General features: G+C 42.7%; 1 protein-coding gene across 1 annotated transcript; it reads right to left on the bottom strand.

The window, feature by feature from the left end:
- Positions 1 to 1,598: 1,598 nt before the first annotated feature.
- Positions 1,599 to 14,944, bottom strand: LOC138978633 (microsomal glutathione S-transferase 2-like). The gene is made up of 5 exons (XM_070351396.1): positions 14,580 to 14,944; positions 12,324 to 12,423; positions 11,475 to 11,545; positions 4,722 to 4,803; positions 1,599 to 3,142 (listed from the first exon to the last, which is right to left on the bottom strand). The coding sequence occupies exons 1-5, from the start codon at positions 14,653 to 14,655 to the stop codon at positions 2,989 to 2,991; spliced, it is 483 nt and encodes a 160-aa protein (XP_070207497.1). The 5' UTR covers positions 14,656 to 14,944; the 3' UTR covers positions 1,599 to 2,988.
- Between the last annotated feature and the right edge of the window lie 8,605 nt (positions 14,945 to 23,549).

The raw sequence follows: 23,549 nt of genomic DNA on the forward strand, positions 1-23,549 counted from the left end.
CACTAAATCAAGAGAGAGAGAGAGAGAGAGAGAGAGAGAGAGAGAGAGAGAGAGAGAGAGAGAGAGAGAGGGAGAGAGAGAGAGAGAGAGACACACACACACACACACACACACACATACACACAGCGCGCACATACATACGCTCTCTGCCCCCACCCCCTCTCACTGTAAGTGTGTGTATATGTGCACCAGTGTGTGTGTGTGTGTGTGTGAGTGACCGTGTATGTGTGTATGTATGTGTGTGTGTGTGTGTGTGTGTGTGTGTGTATGTGTGCACTGTGTATGTGTGTGCGTATTGGTTGTGTGTGTCTTTCTGTCTGTCTGTCCCTGACATCTTGTCTTTCCCTCTGCTACTCCAGTTCCTCGCAAAAGCTGATTATTTTTATTATGAAAGTGTTTATATTTCTACCTTTCTTTATTTATTTGGTGTTTAACGTCGTTTTAAACCACGAAGGTTATATCGCGACGGGGAAAGGGGGGAGATGGGATAGAGCCACTTGTCAATTGTTTCTTGTTCACAAAAGCACTTATCAAAAATTTGCTCCAGGGGCTTGCAACGTAGTACAATGTATTACTGTTAGGAAACGCTGCCGTTGCTGAACTTTGGTTCAGTTTTGTGTGTTGCATATAGTTGACTTATTTGTACTTTGTGGGAAAGTACCGATATTATACTTTGTAAACACAATATTTATGTTTGAACGAGAATGCAGGTAAACTTTCTAGTCCTGTCAAAACAAGTTGTTTACCACGTTGTTTTGAGTCGTGGGTTCGTGGCGTTCGCTCGGATTAAAAGTGCGTCGGCGCTTTTGATGTACGTCACAGAGAATGTCAATATTCTAGTCCATTCTATTCATCTAATTTTAGTTGTATCATGTTCGGTCTGGAATATTCTCGAGATTGAGTATTTACTATATAGGCCAGAGTGATTTGTATGTTAAAAAGCTTCTACTTTGAGTTCTGCTACGATGTGCAGTTGTATGTATGGAATGCTAAATAAATCCTCGAACTCAATTTGACGAGTTGTTTTCTGCTGCTGCGAAGACGGGCGACGTAGAATAAAAGAACACAACTATACGACGTTTGAGAACTTGTGGCAATCTCAAGTGTCGTGTAACAATAACCTTACTGGGAGAATGCAAGTTTCCAGTACAAAGGACTTAACACTTCTTACATACTGCTTGACTAAAATCTTTACAAAAATTGACTATATTCTATTCAAGAAACACGTAACAAGGGTAAAAAGAGTAACAGAATCCGTTAGTCGCCTCTTACTGGGGAGCATCGGGTAAATTCTTCCCCCTAACCCGCGGGGGGTTATTTGTTCCTGGTATAGAAAGATAAAAGAATATAAAATGATGTATGTATGGTCCATCGTATTTTAGAGAATATTTCTCATTGAGAATTATGTACATAGCCCAAAGCACAAACATCAAAATCGTCAAGAATCGAAAAGAATTGAGTTACGCCAAAATTCCGGGACTACTACAATATAATTAGTTATACTAACTCTACCCGCCTCCCCTCCCCCCCCCCCCCCCAATAACACAGACACAATCACACACCAAATGTAGCAAGCGTAAATGAAGCGAAGGCATCAATGAAATTTGCAATACATCTATTTTTATTCAACAAAGGGAAGATTGCAAACAAGATAACTTAAGTCAACCAGAATTAAAAACACAAAATCAGTGCTCTGCAATCAACGATATGCGTTAGAACAAAAATCATCTACACAGACCTCTGTTCAGATCTTTCAATCCACACAGCACTAGGAAAATCAGCGTATACCACGGCTCTTTCTTGTCAGACTTGCTTGCAAACGAAACAAGCATAAACAAAACAGAGAAAACAAACTTCACAGGGTACAAAATAGATATGAAAAGAATAATAAGCCCCCCATCCCCCCCCCCCCCCCTTGCACACAGCAAGTTTACAAGTGGTGGCATCGCACAGTACCTAATGTAACCCTCCATTCACAAAACATGACCTTATCAAGCAACCAATCTCCTTTCAACAATAATATCTTCACGTCATGACACCCCCCCCCCTTCAGGAAACCCCCAATATGTATACTGTTAAAGAAAGTTCTGTAATGTTTCAGCGTTTGTTTGTTGTTGTAATAATTATTTAAAGCAACTACGCAAATAATAAGACAAAAATAACTCATTTAATATTTCTTGCAAGGAAACAAAAAATGAAAAAAGCAGTCCTCATGGGACATGGCATGGTGATAGTAAGTAACCTCAACCAAACATTCAAACATTATCGGGAGCGAGGGTGCCGCCCATTTTTTTGTAGACTAACCCACAGGAACTCAGTTGTATCAAAGCGCCGGTCGATCTACTCCTTTATCCTTCCTGTACTATTATTCACTATTATTAGTTACACACACACATACGCACGCACGCACGCACGCACACACACACACACACACACACACACACACACACACACACACACAAACACCCATACACTCCAGGCTGAAACTGAAGAGCACGTAGAACATAGCCTTCAAAACAATGTACACTTTATACCTGCAGATGATTACAGCGATAATAACAAAGCAGTGATCAGACGGTGTGTACTGTCCTGTTGAGTTACGTGGCAGTTAGTCGGACCATAGGACACAATATTGAACTAAAAAAGAAAAATTCGATCTTTAAAATCAAGATGTCGACAGCCATAACTCATGTATACAAATGGCATGTGCAACAAAAATAAGTGAGAGTTATGCATTCACAGCGCTTATGTCCCTTTGTTTCTCAGATCATAACATCTCGCTCTGCCTCATTTATTTAAGATACACATACAAAATTGAAACAAAAATGATTGTGAAAAAGCTAACGACATTCAGATTTTAACGTCCTCAGTCAGAGGCAGCTGTGGATAATTGGGAAAATTTTAGTTAATACGCCATCACAAATTGAAAAAGTCCCATTTCCGCCATCTTTTTCTCAAGGTCGGTGATACAAATTCAGGTCAAGGTCACTACTGTTTGCTGACGACCTTGTTGATGAGGTCGGTTGCTATGGCAGCGAGGTCAGTGTCGGCGTAACGACGCAGCAGAGCTGTGGTCACACCAGCACCACTCATCGCTAACAGGGCAAGCAGTGCGTTCACACTCAGCATGAAGCCTGGCAGTCTGTGGAAATAATAATAATAATCATAATAATCATAATCATAATCATAACCATGAATAATACTACATGTAATAATCATGAACACTACAACTATGAATGAGCATTTTTGAAGCGCCCCTTCTTACTAGAGCTCACGGCGATGTACAATAGCAAACACACCGACACACACACACACACACACACACACACACACACACACACAAAATGTGACTTTTTTCTTTTCCGCAAAGAATGACTCAAATCAAGAAAAGTGTGAGTATGGCACACACACACACACACACACACACACACACACACACACACACACATAGATATACACACACACGAACACACAGACATACCCCCCCCACACACACACAAAATGAACAGTTAGAACACAGCCTTTGCTTTTTTGCATAAGGGACAGCAGCGGAATTGACGATACATATCATTATAACCCTCTAGTTTAATGACATCTTCTTCTTCTTTGTTCATGGGCTTAGACTCCCACGTTCACTCATGATTTTAGCACGAGTGGATTTTTACGTGTATGACCGTTTTTACCCCGCCATTCAGGCAGCATACGCCGATTTTGGGGGAGGCATGCTGGGTATTTTCGTGTTTCTATAACCCACCGAACTCTGACATGGATTACAGGATCTTTTCCGTGCGCACTTGGTCTTGTGCTTGCGTGTACACACGAAGGGGGTTAAGTCACTAGCAGGTCTGCACATAAGTTGACCTGGGAGATGGGAAAAATCTCCACTCTTAATTAACCCACCAGGCGGCAGCGACCGGGATTCGAACTCACGACCTCCCGATTAGGAGGCCGACGTCTCACCACCACGCCACTGCGCCCGTCGTTTAATGACATCAAATGTGACAAGGATCAAGTACATGTACCATGCCCTGTCTTTTCTTAGAGGAGCAGCTATACTGAAAAATCAACAAACAAAAAAGGTATGTTGTCACAGTTGGGACGTTAAGTTATTGACAAAGAAAACGTTACGTTCACAGATATATCGACCCAGCGGTCTTTTATGTGCACAGACAAACACTAATTAGACAACACTCATCTTGCTAAAATGTTCAGCCGCTTGCAGGGAAGACACAAGCGAATGAGGGAATGATTTAAAACACCCGGCTGGGTCGATCATATCTGTGAACATAACGTTTTGTTTTGTCAATAATCATAGTTGAACGTTCCAACAACATCCCTTTTTTATTTTTTATTTAGAATTTTGGAACGTTGGCAGTCTATTTGTTTTTGGAGCAGCTGTAAGTTGAGAGCACACTACGCGCACTAAGCTATAAGTTGAGAGCACACTACGCGCACTAAGCTATAAGTTGAGAGCACACTACGCGCACTAAGCTATAAGTTGAGAGCACACTACGCGCACTAAGCTATAAGTTGAGAGCACACTACGCGCACTAAGCTATAAGTTGAGAGCACACTACGCGCACTAAGCTATAAGTTGAGAGCACACTACGCGCACTAAGCTGTAAGTTGAGAGCACACTACGCGCACTAAGCTATAAGTTGAGAGCACACTACGCGCACTAAGCTGTAAGTTGAGAGCACACTACGCGCACTCGCACTTACCTTTTTTCGCTGTCCTGTGCATAACCGTCAAAGTATTTTTGTCGGCCATAGATGTAGATGGCCCCAGCAATGGCGGATGGAACTGTGGAGATAAAACGCACACATTGAGGGAACAGGCTAGACGATTTTCGGAAATAACTCCGTCGGGTTGGTATGGATTGTGAAAGAGTGAATACCCTTGCTTTTCCTCGGACAAACTGACTTATTTCACACGTGCTCCTGTCCGGGCCACATGTTTCCGACAGTCGTTTTTCCCACGATCCACAATAGAGTGGAATCACCTTTCTTTATTTGGTGTTTAACGTCGTTTTCAACAACGAAGGGTTATACCGCGACGGGGAAAGGGGGAAGATGGGATAGAGCCACTTGTCAATTGTTTCTTGTTCACAAAAGCACTAATCAAAAATTTGCTCCAGGGGCTTGCAACGTAGTACAATATATTACCTTACTGGGAGAATGCAAGTTTCCAGTACAAAGGACTTAACATTTCTTACATACTGCTTGACTAAAATCTGTACAAAAATGGACTATATTCCATACGGGGACTTTCCAGAGCTAAATAGGGCCCACGGGGGACTTTTTCAGCTCTACTGAAAAGGTCCGCCTTTACCGATCAAGCCTCGTTTTCGATGGGCCCCCCTACAGCAAATTTGGCCCCCCCTCGCATCCCAGATAGTCTCCCCCCCGAAAAGGCCCCCCCCCCCCCTTTTTTTTCAAAGCAATTTCGGGCTTGTTATTACACGGTATCATCACGTGGCCCAGATGTCCACTGAGAGAAAATTGAGTCAAGAAACAATTACGGATGAGACGAAAAACCGAGGTCCCTTCGTGTACACTACATTGGGATGTGCACGTTAAAGATCCCACGATTGACAAAAGGGTCTTTCCTGGCAAAATTGTATAGGCATATACAAAAAATATCCACCAAAATACCCGTGTGACTTGGAATAATAGGCCGTGAAAAGTAGGATATGCGCCGAAATGGCTGCGATCTGCTGGTCGATGTGAATGCGTGATGTATTGTGTAAAATATTCCATCTCACACGGCATAAATAGATCCCTGCGCCTTGAGTCCGAGTCTGGAGATACGCGCGCGATATAAGACTTCATATATATATATGTGACATCGGATAGTGACGTCACTTTGTTCTAAACTTAAAATTGATTCAAGATGGACGACAGTTTGTTTGCTGAAATTGCAAACTACAAACGCGATAAAACTTATGTTGAGAAGTTGAAAGTGGGAGATGAAAGTGGGAAAAAAATACATAAAACACCCAAAGTAAGATGTAGGTCTCCGAGCACCCACATATTCTTTTTCTTGCGCTCAAAGCGAAACAAGAATAAACAAGCCAACCCTTTACCTTCTTATCGGAGCATTTAAGACATAAGAACTTTGACAAACTTATGTTTATGAATCATGCATTCCCGCTGTTTGATGGGAATACAACGCACCGAGGTTATGCAAATGTTGGAGTTTTCTTTGAGTTTGACTTTACATCGCGGTAGACGTGTGTGCAACTCATATTTATGAGGCAAGACACAACTGCGACAACTCTATTTGAAAAAACAAACAAAGGTAGGGGAAAGGCTCCTAATATGGACCGGCTCCTAATATGGACCACCTCCTGTTCTGACAAACTAACGGCGCTAGAGCGCTCAAAACAATTTCATTCGCTTTATTCACCCTCTCTGGATAAGTTGCACATGTCAAAACTGTTGCAGAAACACAAACCTCAAAACCGTTAGGCTTTTTCGCTTTTTTTCACTTTTGGCAGGGTTCACTCTAAATTTGCCGCCTAAAACGGACTGTTTTTGTCCACAGCCAAAGCGTTTATCACACAACAAGAAGGGCAAAGCCCATACGACTCACATGCTTGACCTTGACCTTTACATGACCTTGACCTTCAGGGTCCTAAACCTAGCAATGACATCATACACTAAGAACTGCTTTACACATTTTTCCTACCAAAATACATGTGTCATCCAAGGTCATGCAACACAAAGCTGTTAATTCAAGACATAGGAAGTACAATGGTGCTTATTGGCTCTTTCTACCATGAGATATGGTCACTTTTAGTGGTTCACTACCTTATTTTGGTCACATTTCATAAGGGTCAAAGTGACCTTGACCTTGATCATATGTGACCAAATGTGTCTCATGATGAAAGCATAACATGTGCCCCACATAATTTTTAAGTTTGAAACAGTTATCTTCCATAGTTCAGGGTCAAGGTCACTTCAAAATATGTATACAATCCAACTTTAAAGAGCTCCTGTGACCTTGACCTTGAAGCAAGGTAAACCAAACTGGTATCAAAAGATGGGGCTTACTTTGTCCTATATATCATATATAGGTGAGGTATTCAATCTCAAAAACTTCAGAGAAAATGGGAAAAATGTGAAAAATAGCTGTTTTTAGGCAACATTTATGGCCCCTGCGACCTTGACCTTGAAGCAAGGTCAAGATGCTATGTATGTTTTTTGGGGCCTTGTCATCATACACCATCTTGCCAAATTTGGTACTGATAGACTGAATAGTGTCCAAGAAATATCCAACGTTAAAGTTTTCCGGACGGACGGACGGACGGACGGACGGGGGGGACGGACGGACGGACGACTCGGGTGAGTACATAGACTCACTTTTGCTTCGCATGTGAGTCAAAAATGGCTATAAGACATTTTAGGAACGAGCTGCAGAACGCGCTGCCCCCCTCCCCCTCCGCTGACCAACTTGATGCCACACTTCGTGCTGCTCTTGACGCTCATGCCCCCGTTTTACGTCGCCCTGTCCGTCCGTCCAAGTCCGCACCGTGGTACTCCGACATCTGTGTCGAACTGCGTGATGCCAAATGTGACCGTAGGCGTGCTGAGCGCAGGTGTGTTAAGACTGGTCTTACTGTCCACAAACAAATATTTCAACGAGCAAAGGACATTGTAACTAAGTTAGTACACGCAGCAAAGACAACCTTCCTCCAAACCCAGATTATTGCCTGCGATTCAAGCAAAAAACTGTTCGATATTTGCAGCCGGTTGACCGGCCGCAGTAAGGTATCCCCACTTCCCACTGTTTTCCCCGCTAGTCAGCTGCCAGATGTATTCAGCGACTATTTTATCAAGAAGGTTTCTGATATTCGTTCTGAACTAGATTAGATGAGTGCACATTCTGCTTCCTCCAGTCATGTTGATGTTCCCACTGATTGTTCTTTTTCATCATTTCAGCCAATCAGTGAAAAAGACCTTAGATCCATTATTCTGAAGTCCAAACCAACAACTTGTCCACTTGATGCCATACCCACACCATTGCTTTTTGAGAATCTTGATGTTGTTGCCAACTCTTACTCAACTTGTCAATGATAGCCTGTTATCTGGTGTTTTTCCATCATTGTTCAAAACTGCACTTGTCAAACCACTTCTCAAAAAACCAAGTCTTGATGTCAATATTTTGAAACATTATCGTCCTGTATCTAATTTATCATTCTTGTCCAAAGTTTTTGAAAAGGTAGTTTTGAAGCAGCTGTTGTCATATTTGAACACCCATGATTTGATCTCGCACTCTCAGTCCGCTTATCGCCCTTCTCACTGTACTGAAACAGCCCTACTTAAAGTAATCAGTGACATTCTGTCTGCTCTGGATGGTGGTGATGTGTCAGTGCTTACCCTACTTGACCTTTCTGCAGCGTTCGACACGATTGACCATGTCACGCTTCTCCATAGACTTCAGACTCTGTACGGCATCTCCGGTCCACCGCTAGCATGGCTTGAGTCCTATCTCATTGGCAGGACTCAGGCTGTGCTTGTCGATGGCCAGATGTCTGCTCCAGCCCCACTTTCTTTCGGCGTTCCTCAAGGTTCAGTACTTGGTCCCATCCTTTTCATCATGTACACTAAGCCCCTCTCCACACTGATTCAAAACCATTCTGTTTTAAATCAGTCTTTTGCTGATGACACCCAGCTGTATAAACCCAGTCCCCCAAGCAGAGACACATTCCGCCATCCAGACCATTCAGACATGCATCACTGATGTTAAATCTTGGATGGTCGATAACAAACTTAAGCTGAATGATGATAAGACTGAAGTCTTACTGTGCAAAAAGAAGAACACTACATCTCCCCAACCTGTTTCTGTTCAAATAGGCAACACCGACATTCTTTTCTCACCATCAGCTAGAAACCTTGGATTCACCCTTTCATCTGACATGACCCTTAACAAACATATATCTTTAGTCTGTAGAGCAGCTTATTTTGAGCTTCGTAAGATCAGCACCATTCGCCACACACTCTCCTCTCAAACAACTAACACTCTTGTCTGTGCCTTTGTTCTTTCTAAACTTGACTACTGCAACTCTCTTCTCTCTGGCTGTCCTCTGTACCTCCTGCATAAACTACAAAAAGTCCAAAACTCGGCAGCACGCCTCATTCTCAAAGCACGAAAACGAGATCACGCAACACCACTTCTTCACACACTGCACTGGTTACCTATTCAAGCCCGCATTGACTACAAACTGTCTACCCTCTGCTTTAACTTCTTTTCTGGTTCGTCTCCTGCTTACTTCTCTGAACTCCTCACCGTCTATTCTCCAGCAAGACAACTCCGTGCCTCTTCTGACTGTCGCATCCTTACCATTCCACACACCAAAACCAAAACATACGGACAACGCACTTTTACTTTCTGCGCACCCACACAATGGAATTCTCTCCCCTTTCACATCCGCCACTCTCAGTCACCCCACGCATTCAAACGAGCACTTAAAACGCACCTCTTCAGGAAATACAACCCCTGATTTTGTTTTCTCAGTCCATCAGTAGGCTACATGTAGTGTTATTTGTTGTTTTAGTGATTTTTTCACCACCTATTTTATTCATGTTTTTATTACTTAGTTAGTGGAAGAATCTTTTGTAATGTATGTTTGAAGGTGTATGCTTTTAATTAAGCGTTGTTGACTATGAATGTAGATGTAAATGCTTGTATAACTGTGTTTTAATTTTAGTGTTATTTGTTGTTTTAGTGATTTTTCACTACCTATTTTATTCATGTTTTTATTATTTAGTTAGTGGAAGAATCTTTTGTAATGTATCTTTGATGGTGTATGCTTTTAATTAAGCGTTGTTGACTATGAATGTAGATGTAAATGCTTGTATAACTGTGTTTTAATTTTAAATGTGTCAAGCGCAAAGAGCATAATTGTAAAGTTATGATGTTGCGCTATATAAATGCTCATTTATTATTATTATTATTATATATGACAGCTAAGACCGTATTTGTTACATTTTGGCAGTGTTTACCCCGAGTTTCTACTGCAAACAAAAAATAATAGCAAAACCTCAAAGTATGTGTGAGTCCCCTGATATGGACCACCTTCAACAAATCGAAGAAAATAAAAGCTAAAGGCAATTTTAATTAATTCATTAAGAAGCTTGCTGAAAATAACCTATAACTAGCCTTCAAAAAAATATAACAAATAGTCTTTTTTTTGTGGAAGTTGATAATTTCACTTATTTTCACTCTGGTTTTGATAAGCTTCTTCAGTTTCCTGGTGTGCTTCAAATATTGCTCTCATCAACCCAAAACAGATAAATCTAAAGCATATTTGAATTAGTCTGACTTGCACACTAAGTTGTATCATGTTATTTTGAAGTATAGGGGGCTTTTTACAGTGAATCGTGAAGGCCGCTTCACTGGTCCATATTGGGCGCCCAGGCTCCTAATATGGACCATTTGTGATTTGTTCTGTATTTATTTTTGCTGAATGTCTATCAAAGCTATTTCACTCTAATTAGGCCTAACGGTTAACCTAAGAGAGAAGGACTACCAACCACAAAATAAAACTTCTTCGCAAAAAAACAAGCTAGTTATCAGCAATAAACAAAAAGTGGTCCATATTAGGGGCCCTTCCCCTAGATCTGTTCTTGTAATTAGTCAAGGATTCACATTTACTGACATTCAACATCTCTCAGAGACAAAACATTTAGCAAAGAAAGACTGAATTGAATACAGTATAATTATTATATATATAATAATGTATGGACAGGAAAGAACTTTGTACTAACCTTTCCTTGAAGGAATTCCCCTGGGAAAATATTAGGATATACCAAATACCAAATAAATAGTAAGCCGCTGTGCTCAATTGGCCAAACAGCCCCCAGCCTGCCCATCCACAGCACTGACCCAAGACAACCCAGCCAGGTCCATAGCCAACTCCAGGACTGAGGTGCACGAAGCCAAAGTGGGTGCCATCCGTTTGGGTGGGAACAAACCGCGGGGTCTGATTGGTTGAAATGGCAACACATCTCAATTTCAACCAATCAGACCTCGCGGCTGCGTACGACCCTTTTGGGTGGCACCCACTTTGGCTTCGTGCAACTCAGCCTCCTCTTGCCGCCGCCGGCAGCGAACCGTCGGCCTTTACCCCCCCCCCCCCCCCCCCCCCCATGCCGCAAAGCCTGTGCTTTGTCGTGAAGGCGTAAAACTTCAGTTTTTTCAGTGTATATGTGACCCTTCACCACGGAATGAGTCGCATGTCACCTTTGCATGATTTTCATGTTTACATTTTCCTAAAGAGTTTTTTTATGCTCTGTCCAGTGGTGAAAACCGTTTTAGAAAAGAGCGAACACTGTTTGAGTTATAAGCCTGTGACTAAGGGCACCATCACACTGTTACCAGACACTCCCCGGACTTAAGCCTAGCGCAGAACCGCGTGAGGTGACATGCAACTCATTTCGTGGTGGAGGGTCACATATAGTAATACCAACCTGGATGGAAGAAGAGTGACGAGAGCCAGAGAGACGACACCGCTATAGGATAGAACTCCACACCGTTTTGACTGAAATCACAAACACATTCGACTAGTGAGGCCGCCAGCTTTTTCTTCATATTGCTTCTCATCAAATAATTCAGTAATTGTTGCAGAATACAACACGTCGAGAATACGTGTGATGTTGAAACTTGTGATAAAACCAAGAAGGTATCTATACATGTATTAAAAAGTGTAATTTTATTCGTAGACTGACACATGTTGCGAAGAAAACAACGCTGAAACCCGGTGTGAAGTACAGTCACTGTACTGCAGATGAGAAATGCGATGATCATGTTCATTCGGGATGACGGTGATTATAGGCACAGGCACATCATGTTTCTCAAAGTAAAATTTCCTTCGCCACTATCCACGCTCTTTCAGCAATCGCGAACATCAATTTTTGCCAAAATTTGATACAGAACTTGGCCAAAACATTATTGCAACAATTTTCGCACCCAAATTAAAGCATTAACTCCAGTGTCTTTTCATTAATCAGGCCTGATAGTTAAGTGAACGGCCTCAACTGACATATAAAGTTTTAATGAAATGACACTGGAATTAATGCTTTAATTCTGGTGCGAAATTTGTTGCAATACTTGTTTGGCTTTAATTCTGGTGCGAAATTTGTTGCAATAATTGTTTGGCCAAGTTTAGAACAACAGTATAGGGGTCTTCTAGTGTTACATCTTTACTTGTCACGTCTTGGTCTGATGTCTCTGTATTTGTGAGGCAGGCATGAAGGCAAATATAAAACAAAAAGAGAAAAAAAGAAAGATTATAAATTGTCTGCTGTTGTTGTACTCACTGAGCACGGAAAGTCCTGATGAAGGCAGGGTCGCCTGTGGTCTCGGGTACCGGCACCTTGTACTTCATACGAGCCAGGCCCACCCGTCTGGCGAACCGCGCTGAAATGCACACCCAGTGCAAAGAAAGAAAGCTATGCAATACGGTATAATCATTAATCAACAGTCATATACATGTAGTGTAGTACAGGGATCCTCTGTGTGCTGAAAGCCATGTCACCAAGGTTAGAGATGTCTGTCAGCCTTCACAGACACAGCTACCACGAACTGAAACCTCTGCTGAACAATCTTTCTCATTGCGGTCAATGCGCATGCGCCAATCTTGGACTTAAAAAATGCGACCCTTTGTCACGAACTGAAACCTCTGCTGAACAATCCTCATTGCGGTCAATGCGCATGCGCCAATCTTGGACTTAAAAAAATGCGACCCTTTGACCGAACGGCGAACGAACCCGGGGTTAGGGTTAGGGTTAGGATTTAAAAGGTTAGGGTTAGGTTGTTCATTCGAGCTGATTAATCTCCCCATGTTAGCGCATGCGCATTGACTGCAATGAGAAGGACGGTGATTGTTCAGGCAGAGTTTTCAGTTCGTGACACCGGTAGAAGAGACACACACCGTACGGCAGACGGGCGCGGTAGGCCCGGACACACAAATTCTGGAAGTTTATTGAAGAATTTATTTTTCGTACTTTAGAAATTAAGATTGTTTTGAAAGTTAGTGATGTTTTATTTGCGGTATGCATTTTGTAATGGTGAAAAAGGCAACTAGTATAAATTGAACCACATTATCTTAATCGGAAAGATGTGCGTTAGTAGGCCTATATTTAAAAAAACAAATTCGTTTTTACCCGCGTTGGAAAGTATTTTTAATAGGCAGTTACAGATAAGAAGCATTTATGTGCGAGTGTTCGAAGAACAAAACGTTAAAAAAGTTAGCTTGTTGTACTCGATAAGTTGTATTTAATTCATTGTATGAGATATTGTTAATTGTAGTTATTTATTTGAATAAAATTGTTTGAAAAAAAAGACCCTGATAGACAAACACACAGACAGACAGACATACACACAAACCGACACACACACACACACACAATTGTGCCGATCCAGTTTGCTATCAGCGGGTTTCAGACGCTGATACCAGGGTCTTTTCCTTTTTATCCATCTTCTTGGAGTACTGACCAAAAGAGGACACATACACGCACGCCGCATTGACACACACACGGCACACCACACACGTACGCACGCACCGTTGACGGCGCACGCACGCACCCGGCACATACCTACGCACGCACACACACACACACAGTACCCCCCCACACCGTGACACACACACATACATCTATACCTATTGACTGACCTGCTCTTGCAAGAAAATGTATTGTTTTAATCGGCGTAATTAAGCCAGACTACTAATTAAACCCGAGAGTTCAAAGAGCTATCTATATTTGGGTCCTGAATGTTAATTGTTAGTTAGAGCTGCGCTCAGCTCGTTTCGTTTGTATCGTATCTGTTTCCGCGTCGGATACGATGTACTGAGAACACAGTCATGACTCACATTGCTTGTCTGTCACTTTAGAAACACACATGGTCCATGTACAAGGAAATGCATAAAGCGGTTGTGTAGCCTAATATATTACGTTACGTGTAATTTAACCCGTTTAAGTTTTTTCTTTATAGAAACAGCTGGCAGTAGTGAAATTTCCCATTACAAATGAATCACTCGAATCGGTTAACCTTTGCTTTCACTGGGGCCGGTAAACCTTGAAATGCTGAATCATCTTCCACTTGCTTGACAGCCTGAGACACAGTAGAGGGCCCCAAAGGGTTTAAAATCGTGATCGTGATTGGCGATTTTTGACCTTTCTGTGACCGTGATTGCTGAAATTTCCATTTCTGTGATCGTGATGGGACTTTGCCCGTGATCCGTGATGACAAAAAAATCAAGTCTCGTGATCGTGATCGTCATTTGTTTTCGTGATCGTGATGGGAATTATTGCAAAACATTTTATTTTCAAAGTACATTTTTCACAGCTGTAATCACTCTATGATCCTCTGTTCGTCAAGGTGTTCGTGATCGTGAAAACAAAAATCAAGGTAACTGTGATCGTGAAAGCTAAAATTTCCCTTCCCGTGATCGTGATGATACCCCCTCTTTGGGGCCCTCACAGTAGGCTACTGATAGTACAGCTGTGAAATATATCAGCTAAGAACCTCGACTGACGTAGAATAAACATATATATTATTCAAAAATAACTTACCTTGCTGTGCTAAAGAAGCAAATGTAACGAATGCTGGCAGAGCATACTCGTCCAAATTCGCAACAGTGTTCGACATTTTTCAGCGAGACTGGTGCACGACTTTTGTGCTGTCGGGTGGAAAGACCTCTCAGTTCTCGGGTAGTTCGGCAGCAGTCGACTGTTGACCTGTTTCTCGATTATACCCGGGGTCAGGCTCGTGTTTGCAACACTACACAATCTCGCAGTATACTGAATTCAATGTCAGGCGTCTCTCCCTTCGTTTGACCTGGAAACCTGTGCTGTTTACGACGGAGTGCACGTACGCTCTCGTCGGGGTGCGTTTTATGAGTTAAAAATGTGTAACTGTAATCATTGAAAGCCCTGCAGCCACTGAAGGCTTTAGCATATATATATGACTACCTGTGATGTAACTCAGTGCTTCTACCGCGTCATGTGTTGCACTTTGGTTTTGTTTTGACGTCACGAAATCAACCGAGCATGCACGGCAAAGAAAAGTATAACATAGGCGCTCAAAAACGCTTTTTTTTGTTTCTGGAGTTTAGCCTATTCGCTGATGAAAGTCAATTCAGATAAGGGGTTAGATGAGGCAAGAGCTTTCCTGGATGATAAACACACACACACACACACACACACCGTGGCTCACACACACACACACACACACACACACACACACCGTGGCTTACACACACACACACACACACACGCAGCGGCACACACACACACACACACACACACACACACGCCGCACAGTCACACCGGCCACGCACAAACACAGACACATGCCAATCACACTGTCATGAATTATTATTATGAGGCGCGAACCTGTCAAGAATAGAATAGGCAACCGAGACTACTCGCGCATTACACGACGTAGCCAAGTGACGTATTCATGTGACGTATCCAAGTGTACTGACGTAAACTAAAATCGTTTCACGAGAGGGTCGTTTTCCGCAAGCCCACGGAGCGAAGAACGCTTGGAGGAAAAGCCGTTCCCCTGTCTTTGTAGGTAAGTGACTGTGATTATTGCATCGACAATCGTTCCACGGGATCTAGCGTGGGGAGCCTGTCCAGAATTATGCTTAGACCCAAAAAAAATGGTTACAGAAAGTTTTTTTGTTGCAACGCATTTAGATAGCCTGTCTCAACATTCCCAACGAGTTATACCGTTGGCAGCCTCTGCATAACTTTTTTATGACGGTTTGATTACGTCACATATAAAAACCCTTGTTTCTGCCAATAACGCCGCAAAATTCCACTCTACGCCGCTTCATTAGCCTACCATCATCTATAAGGAACACTTTATTAAGCCGGTGGACGGACAAGGGTCAAGTGTATGTGCAGACTAAGAAACGGTATCCATGTCCCACCCCCGTGTCACCACAGTAAGACGTAAAAGATCTTGGTCATTCTGCTATTAGTGCAGTTAGCTGATTACACCTTAACACGCGCACACCTGGTTAGCACCACTCTTGTTGCTGCAAGCTTTCATTTGGAGGAAGCTACCCGAATTTCCCAGCCCTGGGATAATAAAATAATGAAAATGAAATGAACAATAACGCATTGCAATGCGTTGTTCACGTACGGACGATAAAAGAAATACGCATTCTTTAATATGACTATACCTATTCCTATCCCTTTGTCTTCTTCAGCAGAATACTTCCTAGGACGGCTTTCATTCAAAGTCATCTACAGGTGAAGAAAAGAGTGCATAACACAATAGGCCTACCGTTTGAGGAAAACATGATGGTTACGATGTTTCACTCTCGATTTCAAAAGACGGTAGAGGCGAGTTGCAGCAGCCAACACCGCGACATTCCCCACATCCAGATGTGCACTCTAGTCCGTGTTTCCTGCAACTACACCGCTTTGTGTCACAACCACTTTTGCATGTGCAGCGAATCACCTTTAACACATCGGCTGGTGCTGCCGGCAGATCTGTTGTCACTGGAACAAGGATGCCATGCTCAAGTTTCCAGCCGTAGTCCGTGGGATCCATGGCCACTTTGAGTCCCATCCATTCTTGTACTTGCAAGTACACTCGCATGCTGTAGAATCGGGCAGCTGCTGAGGTGGGTGGCAGAGTGTGAATTTGCACAAACGTTGTTCCAACAGCTACCTTTGAACAGAAGAGTCAGTAGCGAAGTTCATCGAGACCCTCTCTGGAACTACCGTTGTAGAGCAGCACTAACGCCTTTTCACCTGCTGATAGGATATCCTCTAAGGTCGCATTGTCTTGGAGGAACACTTCAGCAAGTGTTTGCAACTGTAGGTTGTTTCTGAGTTCCTTCATCGAGGCTGCTTCTAACTCTAGAACACCGTGAAGCTGCACAGCAGTGTCCTTATTGATGCTCAGTGCGTCAACTTGGTTCACATTGAGTTCAGACTCGTAAGGGGTCGAAAGTGTTTCTGTCTGCTCATCTTGCGTGTTTTTATCTCTATTCTTTTCTGTGTCACTTTCGGGCAGTGGCAGTGGCACACGGAATATGTCAGACAGCAACAGCATAATTAGTGCTGCGTCAACAAGTATGTGTCCTCGAACGGCACGCAGCACAGCTTTCCCTTGAAGCATGTTGCTCGCTGCGTTTGGTGCGTACACAGTAGACAGCACTTCATGAAGACCCGTTTCTTCCATCAGATGGCCAATACACGCCAGGAAACTCATTTCCAGATGGAAGGGTCCAAGGCGAAGGACAATGGCCAGGCTTTAAGGTCGCTGCCATCTGGCTCACTGGAGATGATGCCAAGAGCTTTCCACTATAAGGGTTGGTCAAATGTCAACACAGGTGTCGTGTTGCTGCGCTTTGCCTGAGCACTGATGAAATGCAGGGTAGAAAATATGCACGAGGTGTCACTGGGATTCATGTCGATCATCGGCATAAATATTATGGATGACTGTCCTGGATATCTGCCCTTGTGGATGGCTTGCATGAAACCAGACCAAGATGGTCTGTCGGGTTGCAACAGCCAGCAAGCTTTCCACAGCAGATCCACCTTTGATGTTACATCTTCTACAAACACGTTTTCAAGATGTTCAAATTTCAGCTTCAGCAGGCCATCACACGCTTGTCTGTTGTAGTACTGAATGTCAACTTTAGCTCTTTTCACTATTTCTTCTGGCTTGACGTCAGTTCTTCTTCTGATCCTGTCTGTTTTCCCGATGGTCGGAGTGACAGTGGCGATCATTCCCATTCCATGAAATGTGTTGCACCCGTCAAGTGTTGCTGTGTTGTGGTCGAGGTTGTCTGCGATATATTGGGTAAAATGGCCATCAACTTGAAACGCAACGTTGTTTTCTGAAACGGCAGCATTCATTTCATAGGTCAGAACCTCCTTGTACGATGAACAGAATCCCAGAGAATACAATGTGTCAATGAGAAACTTTGAATCAAAACAGTGATGCATTTGCACAGCTAGTCCGATCTGCAGGGGACACAGCAACAATCGTGGGCGAGATGCCTGCATAATTGCCTGTCCAATCGATGAGACTTTCACGCTGGTTTCCTTTCCACTGAAGAGGTTTTCAAGAAGAATCTGTAAGGACTTTGGAACAAACTCTAATTTGGCGCCACGCGATGAAATGTCATCATCACTGGGGTACATTGCACGGGATGTCGGCACTGCTCTTATGTCATTCTTTAGCAGTTCTGCAGCGGTTTTGAGAATCAGCTCTTTCTGTGCATCCTCATCTTTGACCTTTTTTGCATAAAAGTTATGAAGACTTGAAGAGGCTGTCTTCCTGAATGTTACGACATTTGACTTGCCGTTGACTTCCGTGACGATGAGCTGCTCACCAAAATAATTTTGAAGTTCTTGTTTCATCGTCGGGTGGCTATAAGCATCATCTGTAAACTCCTTCATTTTGATAATCAGGTCGTTCACTGTTATCTGTTCGTTTTCATTTTGAACCAGGTAGGTAGCAACTTTCTCCAACGCTTCAGCTTTCCTCTCATTTTTCGGTCGACCAAGTTTCACCTGTTTGTTGACTTGATGCGACTGAGTAAACTGTAGTGGTCTTTTCCTGCTCCGAAAGCAAAGACTACAGTTTTGATGGTAGACTGCATCAGCAGCTGGCAAATCTGATACAAACTCCAGTCTGCTTCGTACAATGTCTGCCCATTCATCACAGCGCTGCGAACAAACTTGAAAAATTGTGCGTTCAAAGTCAAGTGTCCTAACTGGATACACTTTGGGACGAGAGCGCGAGTCAAGGTTTGCTTCCTTGCCGCAAAAAAGGCAACATTTAGCAAAGTCAAAACATTATTACTGTGAGCACAAATTCTGTGCTAGACTGATTTGATAAAGCGTTCTATTTTTCTGCTTTCTTCTTCAAAACGCTCTGAATGTTACGTGCATTCGTGTAATTGCGACGACAAACCTCGTGCACTGCTTCACCTTCTGATAGACAAACGGCATCACCACGTTCCAGACTAGCCTTGTTTATGGTATAGATCTCTTCCTCTGTCTGTTGGCACAACAGTCTTCTCTCCAAGGTTGAGCGGATCACCACACAAAACACACAGCGCCATGGTTTGTAATTGGAACAAAAGCTGCAAAATAAATTAAACTGAGTATGAGTCATTCTGTGTTATATCACTTTAGACATTTAATCTGGCAGGGAATCACACACACACACACACACACACACACACACACACACACACACACACACACACACACACACACACACACACTCACACTCACACTGCATACACGCACGCACCGTCACACACACAAACGCACACAAACGCACACGCACACAGACTCGCACGCCCAGTTCTCAACAAGGCAACGTTAGAATATACATGTAGCTAAATTACCTCATTGTTTGATCATGAGAAGTACAATAATGTCTTTTTTCCGGTGAATCTATTTTATACACAACACTGTCTCAGCAGCTTTAGATCTGTTTCGCGAGCCATACTTGTGACCTAAAAAAACATTAGCGCCGGCGTGAAGGTGAAGGTCGGCTTAAACAATTCGGTCCTATTTACAGTAAAATACAGATATTTAGCTACTGCTGATTATCATCCTCTTGCGCATTCCAAGAAAAGTAGTCAACTAGATCATTTTTATAAAGAAAAAGACAAAAAAAGGAATTAAAAACATATATTCGAGCGAACACTGCAGCGTATTACAGACTGTCAAAGCATCGTCTGCTGCAGTATCAAATCGATCGCTTCCAATCGCTTCCGATCGTTTATTTGTCCTATAACAAAGTAAAACCTCGGAAATATTCATTGATATTGCAAGTGTTTAGTGGCAACTTTTTAATTCAAACTATAAATCGCACAAAAAAGACGAAATACTTTACTTACCAAAGATTTGTTGACGTGCAGAGTTCTGCTTCAAATGCTCGCGCAAAACGAAGTTGTAGTTGTCTCCCATGGTAAACAAATCACCCAAGCTATGGCTGGCCAGTGAGGGCACATTAAATTCTACCGTTTTTCAACTTGAAAATTCTCCATTATGCAGAGGCGTACATAGGTATAACATGATGCAATTGTTAGATCTACATTCACTTTACCATTTCCATTCGATATCATTTCTGTAACCATTTTTTTTACCCCTTTTGCCCCGTTCCCCAGGTTAATCTGGGCGGAGATGAGTGTATCGTGTCAGTCATTTACATTGTGTTGTTGTCAAGTTGTGTACGTTTTGAATGTGCGCTGTTGCCAAATCCCCATTTTCCGAAACGCAGTAATAGAATGAGAACGATAATAAAATATGAACAAACCAAGTCTTTTAGACAGGCTGTGTAGGTAACACATATGGCCCTTTGATCTGTTTCAGGAACCCACGGTCCAATGATTCATTCATCTTCCTCTTCCTCATGTTGCCGTAATTGTGGAGAGAGATGTAACCAGACTACTACTGCTATCAACTTGATGATGGTGTCTTGAAAAGAAGAGTGACGTCCCAAACCAGGAGCGCGGTCTTCTAGACCAGTCAAGTGCTGCACGTCATCTCGAGTACCTTTTCAATGACATCGAGCTAAGTCAAAACTTCATAAACATTATGTGTATTCCTTTTGTTTTGATGTCCTCCAAGGGAAAATTCCGAAGAACGTTTGCGGCGGCGGAGTCACGTTAGATTACCATGACAGAATTGAAATCCAGCAGCAATAGACATTTGATCAGAGCGTGCTGTGATTCAAATAACATGACCTAGCTTGAACAGTGTGTGATACATTTAGTACGATACTGATATTTAGCAAAAATATAGACTAACCTGATTAATGTGTGCTGCATTGCAAGAATTTTATTAACACTATCCATGCATTAAATTGTATAAACCTGTGTTGACCTTTCTCCGCTACTTCGAGAGCATGGGAAAGAGTGAAGGAAAGTAAAGTCCAGGCAGTACCTGTTTCTTTAGCTAATACGAAAAGGCGGCGTGTTTTCCTTCCATAAACTTCCTTTGGAAGGCGCTCGCAGAAAGAAACAGGCTGACGAAAACTGACCTGTGACACACACCCATACACACGCATGCATATAAACACGCATGCAAGCACTGTCGGACGTATGCATGCACTGTGAGTGTCACACACACACTCACATCCAGACACACACGCGCGCCATCCTGGCCGCCGTGGAGCCGCGATGCTTATCAGAATGACACTGGGGCGCGCGTGCTCGCTCGCACATGCACATTAGGGTACATGTACCATTTAACAACAAATTAAACAAAAAAGAAGAAAACAAGTCGCGTAAGGCGAAATAACAACATTTATCCTACATACGTGAGAGAGACACCCGTGAGATAATAATCGTTTAAATCACACGTGTGTGTATCATGTAAATGAGGTCATGTCAAGCAAGTCTGACAGGGACCTGTTTTTCCACTGCTCATGATGCCAAAGTCACCGAGACAAACGTCATAATAGACCCAAAAAATTGCGCTCGCTAATTACCCTCGATGAATTTTGAGAACCAACACGTCACGCCACACTTTCAGAGTGACGTTTCTTTGCTTTGACGTAATAGATTGCACGAGGCTTTAGAAGAGATCGAGGTTCCAAAACAAGCGTCTTCAAGTTAGCTGTTTCGACTGCAGGACATTTTCAGTAAAATACACGTTAGTACAGTATGTAGGATAAACAGAATACTACATGGCTTGCCGTTTCGTACCAGATTTACACTCGTTGCTTTTTCAAATAGTGAACAGCTCGCTTTCGCTCGCAGTTCAATATTTAAAAAAAAAAAACTCGTGTAAATCTGGTACGACACAGCAAGCCATGTAGTATTCTCTATTTAGTCAAGCTGTCGAACTCGCAGAATGAAACTGAACGCACTGCATTTTTCCCCCAAGACCGCATACTCGTAGTTTCGTCAGGCTCGTGGCAAAGGCAGTGAAATCGACAAGCCAGAATAGTGCGGTAATGGTCGCGCTGAGTAGGATAACACGCTTTTCTGTATCTTTATTCTTTCATAGTTCTATATTGTTGGTCTATGATTCTTTTTAGCGTACTGAGTTTGTTTTTAATCCAAACATATCATATCTATATGTTTTTGGAATCAGGGACCGACAAAGAAGATGAAATTGTTTCTAAATCGATTTCGGACAATTAATTTTAATCATAAATTTAATTTTTTTAATTTTCAGAGCTTGTTTGTAATCCAAATATAACATTTGTATATGTTTTTGGAATCAGAAAATGACGAAGAATAAGATGAAATTGTTTTTGGATCGTTTAAAAATTTTTTTTTTAATGACAAGTTTTCGATTTTTAATGACCAAACTCATTCATTAGTTTTTAAGCCACCAAGCTGAAATGCAATACCAAAGTCCGGCCTTCGTCGAAGATTGCTTTGCCAAAATTTCAATTAATTTGATTGAAAAATGAGAATGTGACAGTGCCGCCTCAACTTTTTACAAAAAGCCGGATATGACGTCATCAAAGACATTTATCGAAAAAATAAAAATAAATGTCCGGGGATATCATACCCAGGAACTCTCATGTCAAATTTCATAAAGATCGGTCCAGTAGTTTAGTCTGAACCGCTCTACACACACTGACACAGACAGACAGACAGACACACACACACACACACACACACACACACACACACACACATACACCACGACCCTCGTCTCGATTCCCCCTCTATGTTAAAACATTTAGTAAAAAAGAATAGTTTCAGTTATATAAAAGGTAAAGGTATTCCCATAACCAGGCTGGTCGTAGGGGAGAGAGATGTTAGAGATCTTCACTTTTCTGGGGGCCAGCTTTTTATGAGGGCGGTGCCCATCTCCTCTCCCTCGCTGCCTTTGCCTTCCCCGGCCATGAATAGGGTCAGGTACCCATTTCCAGCTGGGTGGACTGGAGAGCGCTCGGAAAAATCGGGTATTTGTAGTGGGGGACGAACCACGACCTCCAGCGTGAGAGGCAAGCGCTCTAACCACTGCGCCACTCCGCTCTCAGTTATATACCTACCCACAAATACAAATAAAGCAAGTGCCTGTACTCTGAGTCATTTGTTTGACAATGCAGACTGCTCCATGATTAAAACGGGTCATCTAAGATGTGACCGTGACCTAAGACACGGTGTGTCACGAAGACAATCGACTCGAGAGGAGTTGTTTCCCCTGTAGTACTGCCAACGGTGTTTTGTGCAAATGTAGGTGTCTTTGTTGACTTTTTCGACTTTTGTTGACTCTCGATCGTTCTTCCGGCACATAGTTTAATCCATTTTCGGCACTTTTCTAAATCTCTAGATCCCCATCCAACACCGACCATGTGTGACCTCTCACGGTGTCTTAAATCACTTCCACACACGCCATAACAGCAATGTTTGTGCACCATCGTACAGCTCCACCATTCAAACAACGCGCAAAAGTGGCTGACTTTGCCCGAGGCACAGCGGGCCAAGGTCAAGGTCGCCTAGAAGGGTACATCACGAAGCGTCCCGGTACCGAAGCGTCCCACTATAACGCGTCACGGGGGTACCGGGACGCTTTGGTACCGGGACG

The sequence above is a fragment of the Littorina saxatilis genome, linkage group LG10 (genome assembly GCF_037325665.1).
Source record: "Littorina saxatilis isolate snail1 linkage group LG10, US_GU_Lsax_2.0, whole genome shotgun sequence".
NCBI classification, from domain to species: domain Eukaryota; kingdom Metazoa; phylum Mollusca; class Gastropoda; order Littorinimorpha; family Littorinidae; genus Littorina; species Littorina saxatilis.